Raw genomic sequence first — 19,879 nt, forward strand, 5'->3', positions numbered from 1 at the left:
TCACAATCTAAAATCTCTATGATAGAATGGCACAACCACTTATTTACATGGGGAGCGGAGCTGGCTGGGATGATTTGCAGAATAAAAAGTGTAGTGATATGAACTGTAGAAAAGAGCAATTACTGTCTAGAAAAAGAAAAAAAAATCAGAAGAATTTGCAAATGTATCATGTTACATATGTTTTAAATGGGTTCAATCAACTAGCGCTAAGTGCTATAGCTCTGCTTTGTGTGTATATGCTGTACCTTGTCCGGGCAGAGAACCTGTATGGACAAATATCCTCACGGTATGTATGAATAAGGACCCTGCAGGTAGATCCGCATTCATGTTCAGGTGCTTTTATTCCTTTCCCACACTACACCTAGAGAGCCGGTGGAATGCAGAATAAGCGCAGAAGCAAAGATAATTGTAGAGTCCTGCAGGCACAAAACAGGCTGCGGCGGCTTCTTGGGGCAAAACACCATATAGTGAAAAGTAAGAACAGTGGTTGTGATCTTAGTTGAGTAGTTTTTATTTATTTTTCAACACAAATGTTGAATTGTTGAAATCCTATTAGAATCTCTAAACATTGCAATAAATGGTTGATTGGAAAAATGTTTCCTTGTAAGTTAGAACCTGTGTTTTTATCATGGGATGTGTTAGTGTCCTCAACATCCTCATTCATATAGAAAGTGCATGCAAGACTAAACACACTTACCACCACACAGAGCAGCTCCTGAGTGTTCATTTGGGGAAAGTTTCACCACCTTTTAGCTATGTTCATATCTTGCTTTTTAGCTGCATTTTTTTTCTGCAGCCAAAACCTGATCTCTTGCCAGTAAAAAAAACTGCTGCAAAAACACAGGTTTTGCTGCTTTTCTTAGTGCATTTTTGCTGCGTTTGTCAGGGTCCCAAAGTCCAGCTTTGCTTCAACCTTGCAAGACATATGTGATGTGAAACCATAAAACATTTTGGGGGAAAAAGGCCAATTTCATCAAATTTTTTAAGGGAAAAAGTTAGAAAAAAATAGTGACTATTCTGAATAAACAAGTTGGATTCGGGTATGACATGCAGCCGTAATCTAAAGTTACATGAGCTCATGAAAAAATACTCAATTGCAAAAGTAAAAAATTGAATTGGTAGGACATTGTTTACTTAACACATTGGTATGGCACTGAATTGGTAGGACATTGTTTACTTAACTCTTTGGTAGGGCATTGAATTGGTCTAGCATTATTCACTTAACACATTGGTAGGGCATTGAGTTGGTAGGGCATTGTTTACTTTAACACATATCACTAATTTTAATAAACTATACTTGGAGTGGGGAGAAACAAAATCACAAAATTAAATGGGTTTCAAATACTGCTGCACTTGCTATTTCTTCACCAAAAATAGCAGCAATTTTCTGCATTTACTCATTGCTTTCTATGGGTGAAAAACTGTAAAAATCAGCTTTTAATTTGCATAAAAAAAAAGAAGCAAAAAAACGCAGCGTGTGAACTTAGCCTTACTACAAGTAACTGCAAAATCTAACCAGGGAAGAACCCAATACTACTTCAATAATTATTTGTTAATGGCTCACTCTGTTTTATATACTTTATGCTGCAAGTCAGTAAATTACTTCCTTATAAGAAAAAACAAACAAATCATTTTGCTTGAAGGGAAATAAAGAAACTTTTCCACCTGTTTTTCTTTCTGCTAGGCTACAATCCGCTTCCCCCTCTTGTCCAGTTTCCTAGTGTAAAGTCTCACCATTTGGGTCTGCAGAGTGACTGACAGTCATGTGTGGTGTTATTCCCTGGAGATCTACACTATCTACTGTTATATTGTACTTTTTTGTAGCTCCTTTTTATGCATTATTGGATTTTACATGTCTGCATGTTTTTCATCTTGGTCGCTGTTATAATGTGATATTCCACAAATATTATGTGTATGGGTATTGGATATTTGTGCGTTTGCTTTCGGAGGGGGGATATACAATTGGGAACACTTATGGCTTTAGCCTCCTATGGGTATATGACACCAGATACCCGTGAGTTCCTTTTTCTTGTGTATATAATAGGTAGAATTGATTGCTCTTGAACCATAGAGGGCATATACATATTTTGCACCGCCACTAGTCTTTTGCTCATTGTTGGTTCTGTTTTTGTTTTTTTCCTTCACTTTTTGAAATGTGTGTTATTACGGAAGAGCTTAAAATCTGATTAAAGTTATTCTCTACAGATAAATAGAAGTCCTAAGTGACCTTGTGACTATGGCAGGGGTTACAATATTTTCCTTATTCATTCATTTTTTGCACCAAAAACTATTATGTATGTATTTATAACCTTACTCAAAAACTGATTCTTTAGTCCTATGCCATTGTGATAACATTTACTACTATTTGACCTCTTTCACTTAAAATAACAATTAAAACATAACTAGTGAAAGTGAATTTACACCATGACCTGCTTCTTGTCAGTTCTCTGCTTAGTTTACACCACTTTCATGTGTTAGAACTCAAAAGGAATCTGTCAGCAGCTTTTGCTATTTAATCTTAGAGCAGCATGATATAGGGACACTGATTCCAGGGATGTGTCACTTACTAGGCTGTGTGCTGTAGTTTCAATACAATCAGCATTTTATCAACAGGAGATTATCACTAGAGGACTACATCTCCTGTGCCAGGCAGTCAAGCTAATGTGTAACTCCGCCTACACCACTGATTGGCAACTTGCTGACAATGCACAGTAAACATAGTAAGCTGCTAGTCAGGGGTGTGGGCAGATTATACACAGCCCAAAAGTCTTATCTCTGCTACATCTACATCAGACAAACAAGGATTCTGTCAAAACTGCATCAAGCAGCCCAGTAAGTGACACATCACTGGAATCAGGCCCTACATTATGCTGCTACCAGATTATATCGCGAAAACCTACTGACAGATTCCCTTTAAAGGTTTGTCAGTAAAAAAAAATAATAATTTTGGTATGTGTCAAAAATATGCCATTTAACATACAACTGGTCCATTACAGACTATAGATTTCATCATTTTATATGACAGTAACTTTTTGTCATTGTATACACAAAATATTATGAGACTGTAACTCTGGCTAATGGCATAAAGCTAATCTCCAAGTGGTTCTATCATTTCCTATAAGTAATCTTACTGATCCAATAGTGACCTTAATGGCCAGTGATTGATTTAAAGGGATTGTCCGCTAATGTACGTCCCTTAATGAATGCCTCCAATGTGCTGGATTTAAAAAAAAAAGAAAGAAAAGAAACCTACATATTTACTATTACTACCCTTCTACCCTTCTCCACACTGTGTCCGGTAATCTCATGACCCACTGATCGGCTGCAGCGCTCATCTTATGTGATGTGTAGGTCATGAGATTGCCGGCAGACACAGGGATAAGAGTTGATGAGGTGCACCGCTACGAAAGGTTACTGTTTTTTTTTCTTTTTTTTTTTAAATGCAGCACATCGGGGACATTCATAGGGGGCTAGTTTTTCCCACCATAAATTCTTTTACTACATAAAACAAAAGGAGATTCATGTTTCTGCATGGTGACTGTCCAACCAAATATTTTGGCTTTTGCAGTCACACGGATAAATGCAAGTCAGATCTGCACCATCTTCTGCCCCCTAAACACCCTATTAAAAAAAAATAAAATCAATGATAACCTAAAAGGTATATGACCTACATTATAGGGTAATATTTTTCACTTTTTTTTTTTTTCCGTAATGGTTTTCTTAGTAAACTTGGTTTGTCAAGCATAAAACAGGAAATGGATTTCCATTTGTATAAAAACCAAAAAAGATTAAACTGACAGATTTAATGAGAAAAAAAAGCTCCGATCTAGAAGTCCCACTGCATAACATGAACATTGTGACACAGACCCATATCTTGGCGGCTACAAGTAGATCTAACAGCTATGAGTGTAATTTGTCTAACAAGTCTGCGGACATCTCCAGCAATCATGTTGTGCCGCTGCCCTCTGCTGGTTATGAAGCAGATTGCACACTTAATAATTTTTCCACATTTCCTTTGTGTTCCTGCAGTTGCTCTCCATGTGCCTGGTACTGTGCTCACAACCTCTCAATCTACACTGGCTACATAAGGTGAGATCTCAGCGCCCACTCCTGTTCCTTTCTTGCATTGCACTGTTTTTTTTTTTATCACTTTCCTAACACAAACATTGTTTTTTTTGTGTTTTTTTTTATTTCTGTTAGATCTTGTTGTGTTTGTGTATCGTCTTGGTTTCCCTTGGGATTATTGGCCTTGATTTGAGGTGGAACATAGAGTGGAAAGCAGTTGCCATCTCTTTGCAGGTAAGTTTGCAGCCTCAGAAGCCTACACAACCTTCTAGGCCTCGGGGTAACCGGCTCTGTCTGCAGGAAAGAGAATCTAGTACAGTAAATATCCGCTAATCGCTCTAGCGGAAATATCTGACACTGGTTTATATAGTGTCTAGTGCCTGTCTGCTCACTGTGCCTTATTGAGAATATGTGGATGGACATTATATGGCAGGAGGCTCATTCCTGAGTCCCAACCATACAGTCCAGCAATATTTTTACACACATCCCACAGAATTGCTTTGAAAAAGAAGGAAAAAAAATACTGTTTCTTTTATTTGTCTGTCAATTGTCAGTGTAGCCACTAGACTTTTTTTTGCGGGACAAGTTGAATTTTTCATAGTAATCACTAAACTACAGTATATGTCCCCCCCCCCAGTGTTGCCATTTTAGTAACTCCTGGTAAGTTTGCTATTTGTTTTTATGCTTAAAATTTGGCAACGTTTCCTATTTAATTTTGTGTCACCATCTTTACTTCTTGCTGATGAGCATGCATTTTTGGGGGGAACAAGGCATAATTTACAATGAGAACATGCAACTTTTTAACCATATTTTATTCTTTTTTTTTTTATTTTTTTTTACAAAAAAATCAAATGGTTTTATGGGATACAAAATGTTATAGTTGCATGGTTTGAGTTGTAACATTGCCAATTATGCTTAGATTTTTGCTTGTTTTTATAGTATGATTTGATGTAAAAATAAAGTTGTTTTTTGTGTTTTTCTTATACTTTAACTTTTTTGATGCTTTTAAACTCTTAGTATTCTGTTTTTTTTACATAATCTATTAGTCAAACAAAGGGGCTTGAACATACCATGTTTTGATCACTTATATAATGCACTGCACTGCAAGTGTGTGTGTGTGTGTGTGTATGTATATATATGTGTATATATATATGTGTATATGTATGTATATATATGTGTATATATATATGTGTATATGTATGTATGTATATATATGTGTGTATATATATATGTGTGTATATATATATATATATATATATATATATATATATATATATATATATATATATATATATATATATATATATATATATACATATACATACAGTACAGACCAAAAGTTTGGACACACATTCTCATTTAAAGATTTTTCAGTATTTTCATGACTATGAAAATTGTACATTCACACTGAAGGCATCAAAACTATGAATTAACACATGTGGAATTATATACTTAACAAAAAAGTGTGAAACAACTGAAAATATGTCTTATATTCTAGGTTCTTCAAAGTAGCCACCTTTTGCTTTGATAACTGCTTTGCACACTCTTGGCATTCTCTTGATGAGCTTCAAGAGGTAGTCACCGGAAATGGTTTTCACTTCACAGGTGTGCCCTGTCAGGTTTAATAAGTGGGATTTCTTGCCTTATAAATGGGGTTGGGACCATCAGTTGTGTTGTGCAGAAATCTGGTGGATACACAGCTGATAGTCCTACTGAATAGACTGTTAGAATTTGTATTATGGCAAGAAAAAAGCAGCTAAGTAAAGAAAAACGAGCGGCCATCATTACTTTAAGAAATGAAGGTCAGTCAGTCCAAAAAATTGGGCAAACTTTGAAAGTGTTCCCAAGTGCAGTTGCAAAAACCATCAAGCGCTACAAAGAAACTGGCTCACATGAGGACCGCCCCAGGAAAGGAAGACCAAGAGTCACCTCTGCTTCTGAGGATAAGTTTATCCAAGTCACCAACCTCAGAAATCGCAGGTTAAGAGCAGCTCAGATTAGAGACTGGGTCAATGCCACACAGAGTTCTAGCAGCAGACACATCTCTACAACAACTGTTAAGAGGAGACTTTGTGCAGCAGGCCTTCATGGTAAAATAGCTGCTAGGAAACCACTGCTAAGGACAGGCAACAAGCAGAAGAGACTTGTTTGGGCTAAAGAACACAAGGAATGGACATTAGACCAGTGAAAATCTGTACTTTGGTCTGATGAGTCCAAATTTGAGATCTTTGGTTCCAACCACCGTGTCTTTGTGAGACGCAGAAAAGGTGAACGGATGGACTCTACATGCCTGGTTCCCACCATGAAGCATGGAGGAGGAGGTGTGATGGTGTGGGGGTGCTTTGCTGGTGACTCTGTTGGGGATTTATTCAAAATTGAAGGCATACTGAACCAGCATGGCTACCACAGCATCTTGCAGCGGCATGCTATTCCATCCGGTTTGCGTTTAGTTGGACCATCATTTATTTTTCAACAGGACAATGACCTCAAACACACTTCCAGGCTGTGTAAGGGCTATTTGACCAAGAAGGAGAGTGATGGGGTGCTACGCCAGATGACCTGGCCTCCACAGTCGCCAGACCTGAACCCAATCGAGATGGTTTGGGGTGAGCTGGACCGCAGAGTGAAGGCAAAAGGGCCAACAAGTGCTAAGCATCTCTGGGAACTCCTTCAAGATTGTTGGAAGACCATTTCCGGTGACTACCTCTTGAAGCTCGTCAAGAGAATGCCAAGAGTGTACAAAGCAGTCATCTAAGCAAAAGGTGGCTACTTTGAAGAACCTAGAATATAAGACATATTTTCAGTTGTTTCACACTTTTTTGTTAAGTATATAATTCCACATGTGTTAATTCACTATATATATATATATATATATATATATATATATATACAGTACAGACCAAAAGTTTGGACACACCTTCTCATTTAAAAATTTTTCTGTATTTTCATGACTATGAAAATTGTACATTCACACTGAAGGCATCAAAACTATGAATTAACACATGTGGAATTATATACTTAGCAAAAAAGTGTGAAACAACTGAAAATATGTCTTATATTCTAGGTTCTTCAAAGTAGCCACCTTTTGCTTAGATGACTGCTTTGTACACTCTTGGCATTCTCTTGATGAGCTTCAAGAGGTAGTCACCGGAAATGGTCTTCCAACAATCTTGAAGGAGTTCCCAGAGATGCTTAGCACTTGTTGGCCCTTTTGCCTTCACTCTGCGGTCCAGCTCACCCCAAACCATCTCGATTGGGTTCAGGTCTGGCGACTGTGGAGGCCAGGTCATCTGGCGTAGCACCCCATCACTCTCCTTCTTGGTCAAATAGCCCTTACACAGCCTGGAAGTGTGTTTGAGGTCATTGTCCTGTTGAAAAATAAATGATGGTCCAACTAAACGCAAACCGGATGGAATAGCATGCCGCTGCAAGATGCTGTGGTAGCCATGCTGGTTCAGTATGCCTTCAATTTTGAATAAATCCCCAACAGAGTCACCAGCAAAGCACCCCCACACCATCACACCTCCTCCTCCATGCTTCATGGTGGGAACCAGGCATGTAGAGTCCATCCGTTCACCTTTTCTGCGTCTCACAAAGACACGGTGGTTGGAACCAAAGATCTCAAATTTGGACTCATCAGACCAAAGTACAGATTTTCACTGGTCTAATGTCCATTCCTTGTGTTCTTTAGCCCAAACAAGTCTCTTCTGCTTGTTGCCTGTCCTTAGCAGTGGTTTCCTAGCAGCTATTTTACCATGAAGGCCTGCTGCACAAAGTCTCCTCTTAACAGTTGTTGTAGAAATGTGTCTGCTGCTAGAACTCTGTGTGGCATTGACCCAGTCTCTAATCTGAGCTGCTCTTAACCTGCGATTTCTGAGGTTGGTGACTTGGATAAACTTATCCTCAGAAGCAGAGGTGACTCTTGGTCTTCCTTTCCTGGGGCGGTCCTCATGTGAGCCAGTTTCTTTGTAGCGCTTGATGGTTTTTGCAACTGCACTTGGGGACACTTTCAAAGTTTCCCAATTTTTTGGACTGACTGACCTTCATTTCTTAAAGTAATGATGGCCGCTCGTTTTTCTTTACTTAGCTGCTTTTTTCTTGCCATAATCCAAATTCTAACAGTCTATTCAGCTGTGTATCCACCTGACTTCTGCACAACACAACTGATGGTCGCAACCTCATTTATAAGGCAAGAAATCCCACTTATTAAATCTGACAGGGCACACCTGTGAAGTGAAAACCATTTCCGGTGACTACCTCTTGAAGCTCATCAAGAGAATGCCAAGAGTGTGCAAAGCAGTTATCAAAGCAAAAGGTGGCTACTTTGAAAAACCTAGAATATAAGACATATTTTCAGTAGTTTCACACTTTTTTGTTTAGTATATAATTCCACATGTGTTAATTCATAGTTTTGATGCCTTCAGTGTGAATGTACAATTTTCATAGTCATGAAAATACAGAAAAATCTTTAAATGAGAAGGTGTGTCCAAACTTTTGGTCTGTACTGTATCTATGTGTGTATGTGTATATATATATATATATATATATATATATATATATATTTTACACACCATCCTGGTATATATGTCCCCCATTCTGCTGCTGTTCTTTAATATCTAGAAAAAAATAAACCATTATACTCCCCTTTCTCCTGCTCCCCCGCCATGTGGCGTCCTCTTCTGAAGCCGGCAGCTGACTACAGCGTCCAAGCGGTGTTACTGCGATGCGCCCCCAGTTACGTGCACGCCAACGTCAGCTGCTGGCCTCTGATTGGTTGGCAGCGTGTATTGCCACGCACTGACCCTACGGGTCTCTGCGTCACAATACAACAGCAGCTGAATGTACGTCCAAAGACGCACGTTCGGTTGAAGATTGTGCTGGCGTCGGTGGGCCCCCACCTGCACAGGCCCGGTTGTGGTCGCGACCTCTGCGTCTTTGGTTGTTACGCTCCTGCTCTTCGCTATTATGTCCCATCTTTGCAGAGGGGAGTGAGCACTTTGATGGAGCGGCAGTCCCGGGTTCACAATCCCAGAGGGACCTGAACATAACTTTTTATGCTCTAATGGAAAGTGGCATGCGAAAAGCCATTGCAGTAATGGGAAACATTTAACATAGTAACATTATTAGCTATGTCATTGATGAGTAACACAATATTATGCAGTATAATTTAGCAGATTGTATTTTTACATTGCTTTTATTAGCGTTTTGTTTTCATTTAAAAACCTCCTAGTCCTATATGTGCAGATGAGACTGTCATCTATTCCTTGTCCGGTGCATTAGCACGTGAGTGTCTGACCCCTCCGCCTTTTACTTGGTAACCTCTCTGCACACAGTGGTGCGCTGTGCCATCCCCAGGAGCCTGTATGACTGCACCAGTGTTACACACATAGGAGCTACACAGAACAGGAGAAGCTGCTCCCAGGTTATTTTCACAGGCTCTGGAATGCATTTTTCTGTTAATAAACTTTACTATTTATGACCTTTTTAATGTTCCACTTCTTGGTGTAACTGAATGCAGACTTGTCTACATAGAAATGTACAGGTTTCCTGTAAGTCAAGCGCAGCATGTCATGATCACAATTTTACATTTCATTTTCCATGCTGTTTTAATGTAAAATAATATTTAATATTAACATATTGGACGGGATAAAAAAGAAAATGTGTTAATTCATTTCTGAATATATTTGGGAAGGAGCGCAGTTTTTTGAGACAGCCCACTGGTTTTACCCATCATGAGATGTTTCTTTTGTGGCACCTTGGCAATGAGACACCTTTTTATAGGCCATCAGGTGAAACAGCTGATATGATTTTTCACTAAGTGGCAGGATTGCTTTCTAATTACTGATAGATTTCAGCTGGTTTCATGACTTTATATGTCTTTTTGCACCTCTCTTGCTTCTTGTACTCAATACTTTTTTTCCCCTTTGTCATTGCTCATTATGCAAATTGTCTCTTCAAAGAGGAAGAGAACTAGAATTCTAGCACCACCTATAGGAAGTAGCAGTCCTAAAAGTCAATATCGACCCTTTAACGAGCCTTGTCACATGACTTAGGATAAAAGCCAAAACCAAAATCTCAATTTGCAGACACTATGTTTCGGGGTACTGCCCCTCATCATTTCAAAGTGTGAGATATGCTTTGGCTGAGTGAGAGGCGTCTGACCGGTCCTCACCTTGACATGCTTAACATGTCACTCTCCACAAGGAGAAACGTTACCCCTTGGATACCGGTTAGACACCTCTCTCCCAGCCAAACCATATCAAACACATTGCACTGACGAGGGACAGTACCCCGAAACAGTGTCTGCAAATTGAGGTTTTGGTTATTATCTTAAGCCATGTGACAAGACTCGTTAAAGGGTCGATATTGACTTGTAGGTGGCACTAGAGTTCTAGTTCTCTTCCTCTCTGAAGAGACAAATTGCATATTTCCCAGAGGAGCATTGCGGGTTAAAAGTCTCCTCACCTTGACATGCTTAACATGTCACTCTCCACAAGGAGAAACGTTACCCCTTGGATATTGCTCATTATGACACACAACATAATTTATGGACATCTATAATTTGATTTCTTTACCTGTGTGGATTGGATGGGTTGTTACTGACACCTGGTGAGAATTTCATGTCAATCGCACCTTTAGGAATATATTTACTTAGAAAGTTGATGACATGTTCAATACTTATTTCACCCCTGTATTTATAATGTAATCATGCTCCCCCTCTTCTTTTTGCATATCACCTGTATATGAGAAACTATTTGTTTATCTAAAAATATATACTTTTACTCTCCTTTTATTGTAGGCAACTAGTCCTTTCCTGCACATTGGTGCTGTGATTGGTGTGTCTGCTTTGGCCTGGGTGCTTGCTGGGTATTTCTGGGAAACAAAAAATAAAGGTAATTATTTGACTTTCATTTACAATTACATACTGTATCTGAATGTTTAAGTGCAGGTTTGGGGACTGCAGGGCAATTAGAGATAAATATTTATATTATATTAATATTTCTGCATTGATCATCTATTTATCCTTGCAGTGTTAAAGTGTGTGCTTCCATTAGTATACATCAGCCTCGTTTGTGCTCTGTTTGTGAGTCCGCTCTTCATTTCCTCACCCTGCATCATGAAGGCATCAGAACTTCCTTTAAAACCCAATCTCATAGGTCATCGTGGGGCGCCAATGGTACGTTATCTGGGGAGTTTAGTACAAGATTGCCGTCAGCCATCACTGCTGTCGTAGAACAATCTCTGGGTTTTCTTTTTCAGATGGCTCCAGAAAACACACTGATGTCATTTGACAAGATGGTGAATTCTGGAGTAAAGGTGTTTGAGACTGATGTCATGGTCAGGTAGGAGGACACATATTTTTTTCGTCACCAGTCACCAGTATTACAAATTCCAACAGTCTTTGCTCTCTCCAACTATTCAGCTGGGATGGAGTCCCCTTTTTAATGCATGATGAAACTCTACTGAGGACAACCAATGTGAAGCAAGTTTTTCCATCCCATTCACATCTGAATTGCTCAAATTTCACCTTGTCTGACCTCAAGAAGTTAAATGCTGGTGAATGGTTTCTGCAGGTAATACAATTTTCTTTTTAAATGATCACGTTGATGGTTTCTTTTTTTTGTCCTATAGCAATTACTTTTGTCTTTTTTTTACTGTTGCGGTTTCTTTTTAGAGAAACCCTTTTGGAGCAGATGGTTCACTGACAGATACTGACCGTAAAGAGGTTCTGCAGCAGAAAATCCCTTCTCTGGAGGAAGTATTGATTGCATGCAAGGATCGTAACATCTCTATAATATTTGACCTGCGCCAGCCACCTGCAGGACACCCGTATTATGAGAGCTTTGTGAATGTTACTCTTGATACCATTTTGAACGTTTCTATACCCCAGGATCTGGTAAGGCTTCTGTACTGTGCTGGGAAGTAGTGATGTAATGTATTTCTATTAATTACACCTCTTGAGTCCCCAATCACCATTTTACCAGCAATGATTAAAATCCACAGATTCTGCTTGTAAAATAATGATTGTATCTCTTGCGCTCTGCAGATATTCTGGCTTCCAGATGATGAGCGGGAGGAAGTAATGAGGACAGCGCCAGGTTTCAAACAGATTTATGGTAGAAAGAGGGAAAATAACGACACTGATACTTTTGATGCTGTGAATCTATCATATACAAATATAAGTGTGAGTGACATCAGGTAAGATGCATTACCGTTGATGTAACATGTTGTATTGTTGTTGCCGCCATACTGTACACATTATGGTGTTCTGTGAATTAAATACATTTTGCGATATATTATTCAGTCTGTTTAAATAATTAGGGAATCTGTTAGCAGGTTTTTGCTACCTCATCTGAGAGCAGCGTAAAGTAGGAAAAGAGACCCTGAATCCAACGATGTATCACTTAGTTTACTGGGTGCAGCCGTTCTGACACAATCAGAGATTTTAGATTTAGATTGAAGCAGAGCTGAGGAAGCTGCCCCCGCCCACACCAGGCTGTGTATATACTGTGTCCATAGACAGCTGCTTATCACAAGAGGGGGCGTTGCCGGACTAATGTAATCCTGCAATGTTAATCTCTTAGTGATAAATCCTTCGCAGTTAGTGATCAACAGCACCACTTTAACAAGTGACACATCCCTGAATTCTGTGTTTCAGCCTCTATCTCCTGCTGTCTTCAGATTACATAGCAAAAATCTGCTCACAGATTCCCTTTAACCTATAAATGTAAGCACTCTTTTCTTGTCCTCTTACCCAGGTCGTATCGTCAAGATAATATTTCTGTGAATCTATTTGTGGTTAACAAACCCTGGTTGTTCTCCTATGCATGGTGTGCTGGAGTCACTTCTGTCACCACTAATGCATGCCATCTTCTCAAGGATCTGAAACAACCAATATGGCTCATGGTTAGTGAATTTAATGTTAGCATAACCTTATGAGATTTTAACATATCCATCTTCTCAGTGGTCTCTTTTTTATTAGCCTAGAATGTTGATTCACACAAAACTAAAGTTGGCCAATCACATTAAATAGCTGGCAGACAAACGATTGATCGACTGACGACTATCCCTCCTGACTCCCCCATACACAGGATATGCTTAACCCTGTCGAGCACTGATATGTTCTCTGTGAGTTAGCAATTGCCAGACTCCTCTGACAACATCTCCTATACCCGACAAACAAAAGTTGAAGTTTCTACATCCAGATCTTTCTCTTCCCGACTCCATCTGTTGTGAGAGAGTTGGTAGGATCTCATACACATTACATGGTTAGCCAATGCAAAAATTGGTGGTTTGGATCAACTTTTATTTAATGTGGTATATGAGATGCCCTACAGGGGTCATATTTATAATAGAAAACTCCATAATCTCTTAACAAATAAGCACATGCTGCCCGTCTATACATGCTTCTATGGATGGGCGTCTCTATTACAAGTATGGCCCTGCTTGACTTCGAAGGACAAAAAAACCTCCAGATAATGGCCATATATCACTAGCACATAGTGATCAAATAGTACCACCATACTGATCATTAATAAAAATCGCTAAGACCAATATTACTATAAATGCTGCTATATAAGCAACAAGTACCCCACTGTCATACTGATCATTAACAGCAAGCTATATTACCACCATACAATGATCATATAAAGGTCGATATCAATGGTACACAGGCGCTTTGTAGACCATATATGTTTATACACTACAGATACTGTACTGTTCACAAGCAAATTTTTCTCTGATTGTAGTCATTAGCATTTCGATTTCATCGCTTTTCAACCTAGACCTCCATGATGGCTAGTTCCATAAGTAACTCGTCAATTTATTTATTTTACGCTTTTATATAGCGCCATCATGTTCTGCAGCACTTCACAGACATCATAACTGTCCCCATTGGGGCTCACAATCTACATTCCCTATCAGTAGGTCTTTGGAGTGTGGGAGGAAACCGGAGAACCCAAAGGAAACCCACGCAAACACGGGGAGAACATACAAACTCCTTGTATAGGGTGGGCTCGGGTGCTGAGCCTGTTCCTTACACGGCAGGTGATGGCTTTTATATAGCTGGTACTGCTTTTAACAATAATAATTTGTTATGCTTTTAACCATTTTAGTTCCACCGTCAATACAGCGATTCAATCCCTGGGATTCTGTGCCAATGGCTTGTCAATGCAGTCCAGGGAGTACTGAATGCCTCCGTCACTGCCATCTTTGTCCCATGAAGCCAAGTTATTTTCATTATAATACAACTCTTCTGAACTGTAATTGCAATCTTATCTGCCTCCACAGTATAATAGAATATGGAATAGGTAAATGAAAAGGTCAGCAAGGAAAGCACTTACACCTTTAGGGGCTATGTGCATGCCTTATCCATGCATGCTGCTCAAAACTGCGTTGTAAGACCATGAGATTTTGCCGTAATATTGTATGGGTTTCCACAAGTTCAAAAAAAAAAAAAAAGTCTACAGGAAAGATTTAGTGTGCTAAGTGCACCACAATGTCTTACGTGCTGTGCACCACATCGGGATGTGTCTCTCAAGGGGATGTGGCAACATTTTTAACACATTTGTGACTAAAAGTAAGCGAACTAAGAGGTGCATTGTCTTCTCTTTATAGGATCCTGACAACTATTTAATCATCTGGATTGTAGCAGATGTTGTAGCATTTATTCACATAATTTGGGCATTTCTTGTGCTTCGGTAAGTAGGGTGAAAAGTATGTGATAACACTCCTCAACATTCAAATTACAACACCAAGAAGAATTAGTCATGGAATTCTGGAAATAACAGGATGGATAGACATGTTTATTGATATGCAAATGATGAAAACATTGGAAAGATTTTCAAAACATTTTGATTTATTCAGTGTAGAGTAGGGGTGCTGAAATCCCCGCACTTACACACCATGGCATGTTATCAATGAAGTTATTAATAGTTGTCTGAGGAATGTTCTGAAAGCACGCACTTGGGCAGTTCATCAAGATCCGCTGCTGGCAGCTCCCTTTGCAACTGCCGGCCAATGACATCCCACATGCTTGATGGAAGACAAGTGTTGAGGTGCTGCAAGCCATGGTAGCATGTTTATGTCACACAGGCTGCTCACAGTATCCCAAGCAACATGCCGCCTGGCAGTGTTGAAAAACGGCTCCTCGACCTCTTTAAAGAAATAACCGTACCACTAGTTCCAAGGCCAAATCAATGTAACGCCGAGCTGTTAGTGTACCTGGAATAAAGATTAGAGAGATCCAGCTAGCAGTAAATTATGTGAATGTGTTTCATTGACCTCATACTAGTGCTCTTAAAGGGAATTTGTCAGGTGATTTTTTTTAGTATGATACTAATGGTATCCTGAAATATGGCTTGGGCAACCTTTTAAGAATGTGACTTTTATTACTCTCTTGTTTTCTTCCTGTAAGCACTGGAGAATTTACAGCCGCGCACCTGCTGGTCAAGCATATGTAAATCCAAAATGGATATGCCCTGCTCCCCACTCCCATAATACCACCCACCTCTCTGCACCGGCGTCAGTGATAGTAAAAATCCTCGCTGTCAATTACCATCACTGACGCTGGTGCAGAGAGGTGGACGGAATTATGGGAGTGGGGAGCAGGGCATATCCATTTTGGATTTACATATGCTTGACCGGCAGGTGCGCGGCTGGGAATTCTCCAGTTCTTACAGCAATAAAAGTCACATATTCTGAAAGGGTTGTCCAAGCCCTGGTCCACTTATGTGACAAAGCCATCTTGCTGGTCAGTTTATAATCACCACCTGACGTTTCATGTGCTGACAGAGTTGCATAGTTTCCAATTGATGTTTGCCAGGATGTGCACAGCCTGCACTATGCAACAGATTGGCCCTACTCAGTGACTGTCAGTCTTCCCTGTACTCCTGTGCATGCTGAGATAGCTGTCAATCACTGATTAGGACCGCCCTACTCAGATGCTTCTAAAACCAGAGAATTCAATGAATAAGATAGACTTTATACTGAATCTTTTCTAACAGAGATAAACAAACCTACTGTATAGATCATTCTACTCAGCTTCTTAATACCATGCGGTGTACAGATTGAACTGTATGTTAAGTGAATATAAAAAGTCTACACACCCCTGTTGAAATGCAAGGTTTTTGTCATGTAAAAAAATCATACCAAGAAGAGTAATTTGAAAACTTTTTCCACCTTCATATTCTCCCAATTATACATACATCGCCACCTGAATATATAAATCACAACATATTAGCATTCCTGTCATACTCTTGAAGGTCTAAAGTTTGGAAGAACTTATTGATATTCATGATGGTCTAACTTGGTTATGGGTTTCTTCTATCTCCTATATCCCTGGATCTAGAGAGTTTTATTAGTTAAACTTAAAGGGAGGACCATGTTTCTAGGATGTACCTACATTTATATATACACACTCTTTAGGACATATTCTCTGCATATTTTGTATATGCTATATATTCGGGTCATGATTTGATTTATCTAGTGACTATTAACTATATTGAGAAGTTCCTTTTTGTATATTGCATATTGTCTCAGTTGAGAATTTGGACTATTATGGAAGTACTGTTCTAGTTCTAGAATGCATTATGTAGTATAGTATTTCTTGTATTGGTAATATACATATCATCTGTATTAACTATTTCTATTCTTGATAATTTTTTATGGTTTTAATAATGTATCTAATAAAAATCATGTTTTTACTTTAGAGCTGTACTAGCTTCCTCGTATTCTTGGGTTTTGTTTAGTGCAGCAGTACATAGGCTTTGTTTTTCGGATTTCTTCTCTATTATTCAGGCAGTAGGAGTCTGTCAGGTTCACGTTAATGTTGTATAATATGATTACGGTTTCTGGTTATTATATTGTTTGTATGGTAAAGGGGATAATGGAACTGGTGGTATTGGACAGGAATGTGTACTAATAGTTTTATTTTATTCATCCATAATAGCTCAAAATCTATTAAATGATATATCACTAGAAGAAGCTGCCTGCATATGAAATTACATACAAATTTACTGAAACAGACAGGCCAGGCAGGCTGACTGGTCCTCTGTAATGAGCTCAGGTTGTAGATCTGGTGGATTTTGTTCTAAACAATTTCTTTCTTTTGTTTCAATAGAGCATGTTTCAGAAAAAAAGAAGAAGAAGGTATGATACATTCACCCGTGGTATTATAGATGGCAACAATCACTAATTTAGCAATGCAAGCCCACTAACCCTAAGCTGTACTGCAGCCCCACTTATGTATACACAAAAGCTATCAATGGTTCAAAGGAAGTTCGAACTTAAAGGGGTATTCCCATCTCCAAGATCCTATCCCAATATGTAGTAGGTGTAATAATAATAATAATAATATTAGCAAATATCTCCAATTAGAAATGTAGTATAGTATTTTTGATTTGCTATCTCTTTCCTCATGTGCAGGCATCACAGGACCTTAGGTATCCATGGTTACGACCACTAGCAACTAGGTAACTAACTGTGACTTTATCAGTGGACGTAACCATGGATAGCTAAGGTCCTGCAATGCCTGCACATGAGGAAAGAGACATAGCGAATCAAAAATACTATAGTACATTTCTAATTGGAGGTATTTGCTAATATTATTATTATTATTATTACACCTACTACATATTGGGATAGGATCTTTGAGATGGGAATACCCCTTTAACTTAAAACTTGGTCCCGGGCTTTAACCCCATGTCAATGTAAATTTATGGCTCAGGGTTAAAGCTCCTGCAGTTTAGACAGGAGCAGGTTGGGTTTCCAGCTGTCAGACACAGCTGCAGACCTAGTGAAAAATTATAAACGGTTTATCACTGCTTCTGTCATTTGTCATTGAGCACTCTGAAGCTTTGGCATTGCCGATTATTCTGTAGGACCTGGCAATTATGTGATTGCTGGGTCTCTGCCTAGTATAACAGAGTTTCTGGACCCTTACAGACCCAGATCAACTCTTCCAGTGTTTTGCACTGTAACTGGGCTTCCTATGGATGCCTAATTTACAGTGCAAAAAATTTAGTATTTAAAAAAAATAAATATTCCTCACTGATCCTTTATGTATTAAGCGACAAGTGTAAAATAAACCTCTCTCCCCCTCCACCTCTCTTTCCCACTCTCCCCTCCCTCTTCTCTCTCTCTCTCCTCTCTGGCTCTCCCTCCCCTCTCTCTCTCTACCACCTCTCTCTCTACCACCTCTTTCTCTCTACCACCTCTCTCACCTCTCTGTCTCCCCTCCTCCTCTGTCTCCCCCTCCTCCTCTGTCTCCCCCTCCTCCTCTGTCTCCCCCTCCTCCTCTGTCTCCCCCTCCTCCTCTGTCTCCCCCTCCTCCTCTGTCTCCCCCTCCTCCTCTGTCTCCCCCTCCTCCTCTGTCTCCCCCTCCTCCTGTCTCCCCCTCCTCCTCTGTCTCCCCCTCCCTCCTCTGTCTCCCCCTCCCTCCTCTGTCTCCCCCTCCCTCCTCTGTCTCCCCCTCCCTCCTCTGTCTCCTCCCCCCTCCCTCCTCTGTCTCCTCCCCCTCCCTCCTCTGTCTCCTCCCACCTCCCTCCTCTGTCTCCTCCCCCCTCCCTCCTCTGTCTCTGTCCCTCCTCCCTTTCTTTCTCCCCCCTCCCTCCTCTGTCTCTGTCCCTCCTCCCTTTCTTTCTCCCCCCTCTTTCTCTCCCCGTCTCTCCCTCTCAATACAATACAATACAAATAGGCTTTATTGGCAGAACCAAAGTATAATTAGTGTTGCCAAAGCAAGAGAAAATAAGTGTGACCAGGGGAGGGGGCTTGTGGGGATGGGATGTTGGGGGCACAATTTGGGCAGTAATAGTCCATTTGAGAGTCTTACTTTCCTCTCCGCTTATGACATGTGGTGACATATTGGGCGGCTATCTCCATCGTTGATTCCTCTTCCCCCAGTAGGATGCGGAGTTTCCTTTCCTCTTTCATGGATGGGAAGTCCGGGATGTGAGTGGAGACTCTCTGGAAATGGGAGGCCCTCACTGCTGAGTATTTGTTGCAGTGCAGCAGGAAGTGCGCCTCATCCTCCAGGGCCCCCTGCTGGCAGCGCTGGCACAGTCTGTTCTCCCGCGGCTTGTATGCCGCCCTGTTTCCACCTCTAGGCTGTGGGTACTCAGTCTGTACAGACTTAGGGTCTGCCTGTCTTTGGGGTGGTGTAACCTCTCCAGATATGATTCCAAAGTGTAATCCCTCTGCAGTGATCGGTAGATGGTGAGTTTCTGGGCTTTCTCCAGTTCACTTTTTCCATCCCTTTTATGTATTGCTTCTTGCAGCTCTCTGAGGTCCCCTTTATTTGGCCTTTTGTCAGGGTGTGTTGCTGACTTTGGCTGGACTGGCTGCCGGGGTTCCTGACTTGCTCTGGGCTCCTGCTCAGCTGGGCTTTATGATGGTAGGAGCTGGGGTTACTGCTCTGTATGTCTGCCTGGAGTGAAAACGCCATCTTGTGTATAGTGAGCCAAATGGGGAATCGGCCCAGCTCTGCCCTACAGGCTATGTTTGAGGTGTTGCGATGGACCTGGAGGAGATATTTGCAGAACTCCAGGTGGAAGACTTCAGTTGGGCTGAGATCCCACTTTGTCTGGTCTGGGTAGGTCTTTGGGCCCCATATTTCGTTGTCGTACAGCAGTACAGGGATGATGACGCTGTCAAATATCTTGAGCCAAATTCTCGCCGGTGGTTTGAGGTGGTATAGTTGTCTTCTGATGGTGTAAAAGGTTCTGCATGCTTTTCTTTTCAGGGCCTCTGTTGCTTGCTTGAGGCTCCCAGTTTGGCTTAGCTCCAGACCAAGGTAGGTATAGCTTCTGGTCTTCTC

At 40.4% G+C, this 19,879-nt stretch overlaps 1 protein-coding gene across 3 annotated transcripts in view; it reads left to right on the top strand.

The window, feature by feature from the left end:
* Nucleotides 1-19,879, top strand: part of GDPD2 (glycerophosphodiester phosphodiesterase domain containing 2) — a 104,214-nt gene that overhangs the window by 75,115 nt on the left and 9,220 nt on the right. For all 3 annotated transcript variants that reach the window (XM_073640942.1, XM_073640944.1, XM_073640943.1), the window contains exons 5-15: nucleotides 4,030-4,089; nucleotides 4,201-4,299; nucleotides 10,865-10,958; nucleotides 11,097-11,242; nucleotides 11,326-11,408; nucleotides 11,489-11,639; nucleotides 11,741-11,962; nucleotides 12,113-12,264; nucleotides 12,825-12,972; nucleotides 14,683-14,765; nucleotides 17,186-17,214. In XM_073640942.1, the coding sequence (XP_073497043.1) occupies nucleotides 4,030-4,089; nucleotides 4,201-4,299; nucleotides 10,865-10,958; nucleotides 11,097-11,242; nucleotides 11,326-11,408; nucleotides 11,489-11,639; nucleotides 11,741-11,962; nucleotides 12,113-12,264; nucleotides 12,825-12,972; nucleotides 14,683-14,765; nucleotides 17,186-17,214 (1,267 nt within the window). The remainder of the gene's footprint in view (nucleotides 1-4,029; nucleotides 4,090-4,200; nucleotides 4,300-10,864; nucleotides 10,959-11,096; nucleotides 11,243-11,325; nucleotides 11,409-11,488; nucleotides 11,640-11,740; nucleotides 11,963-12,112; nucleotides 12,265-12,824; nucleotides 12,973-14,682; nucleotides 14,766-17,185; nucleotides 17,215-19,879) is intronic.

Source organism: Phyllobates terribilis, unplaced genomic scaffold, assembly GCF_046119375.1.
Source record: "Phyllobates terribilis strain yellow unplaced genomic scaffold, ASM4611937v1 Scaffold_7__3_contigs__length_470593459, whole genome shotgun sequence".
Lineage (NCBI taxonomy): Eukaryota > Metazoa > Chordata > Amphibia > Anura > Dendrobatidae > Phyllobates > Phyllobates terribilis.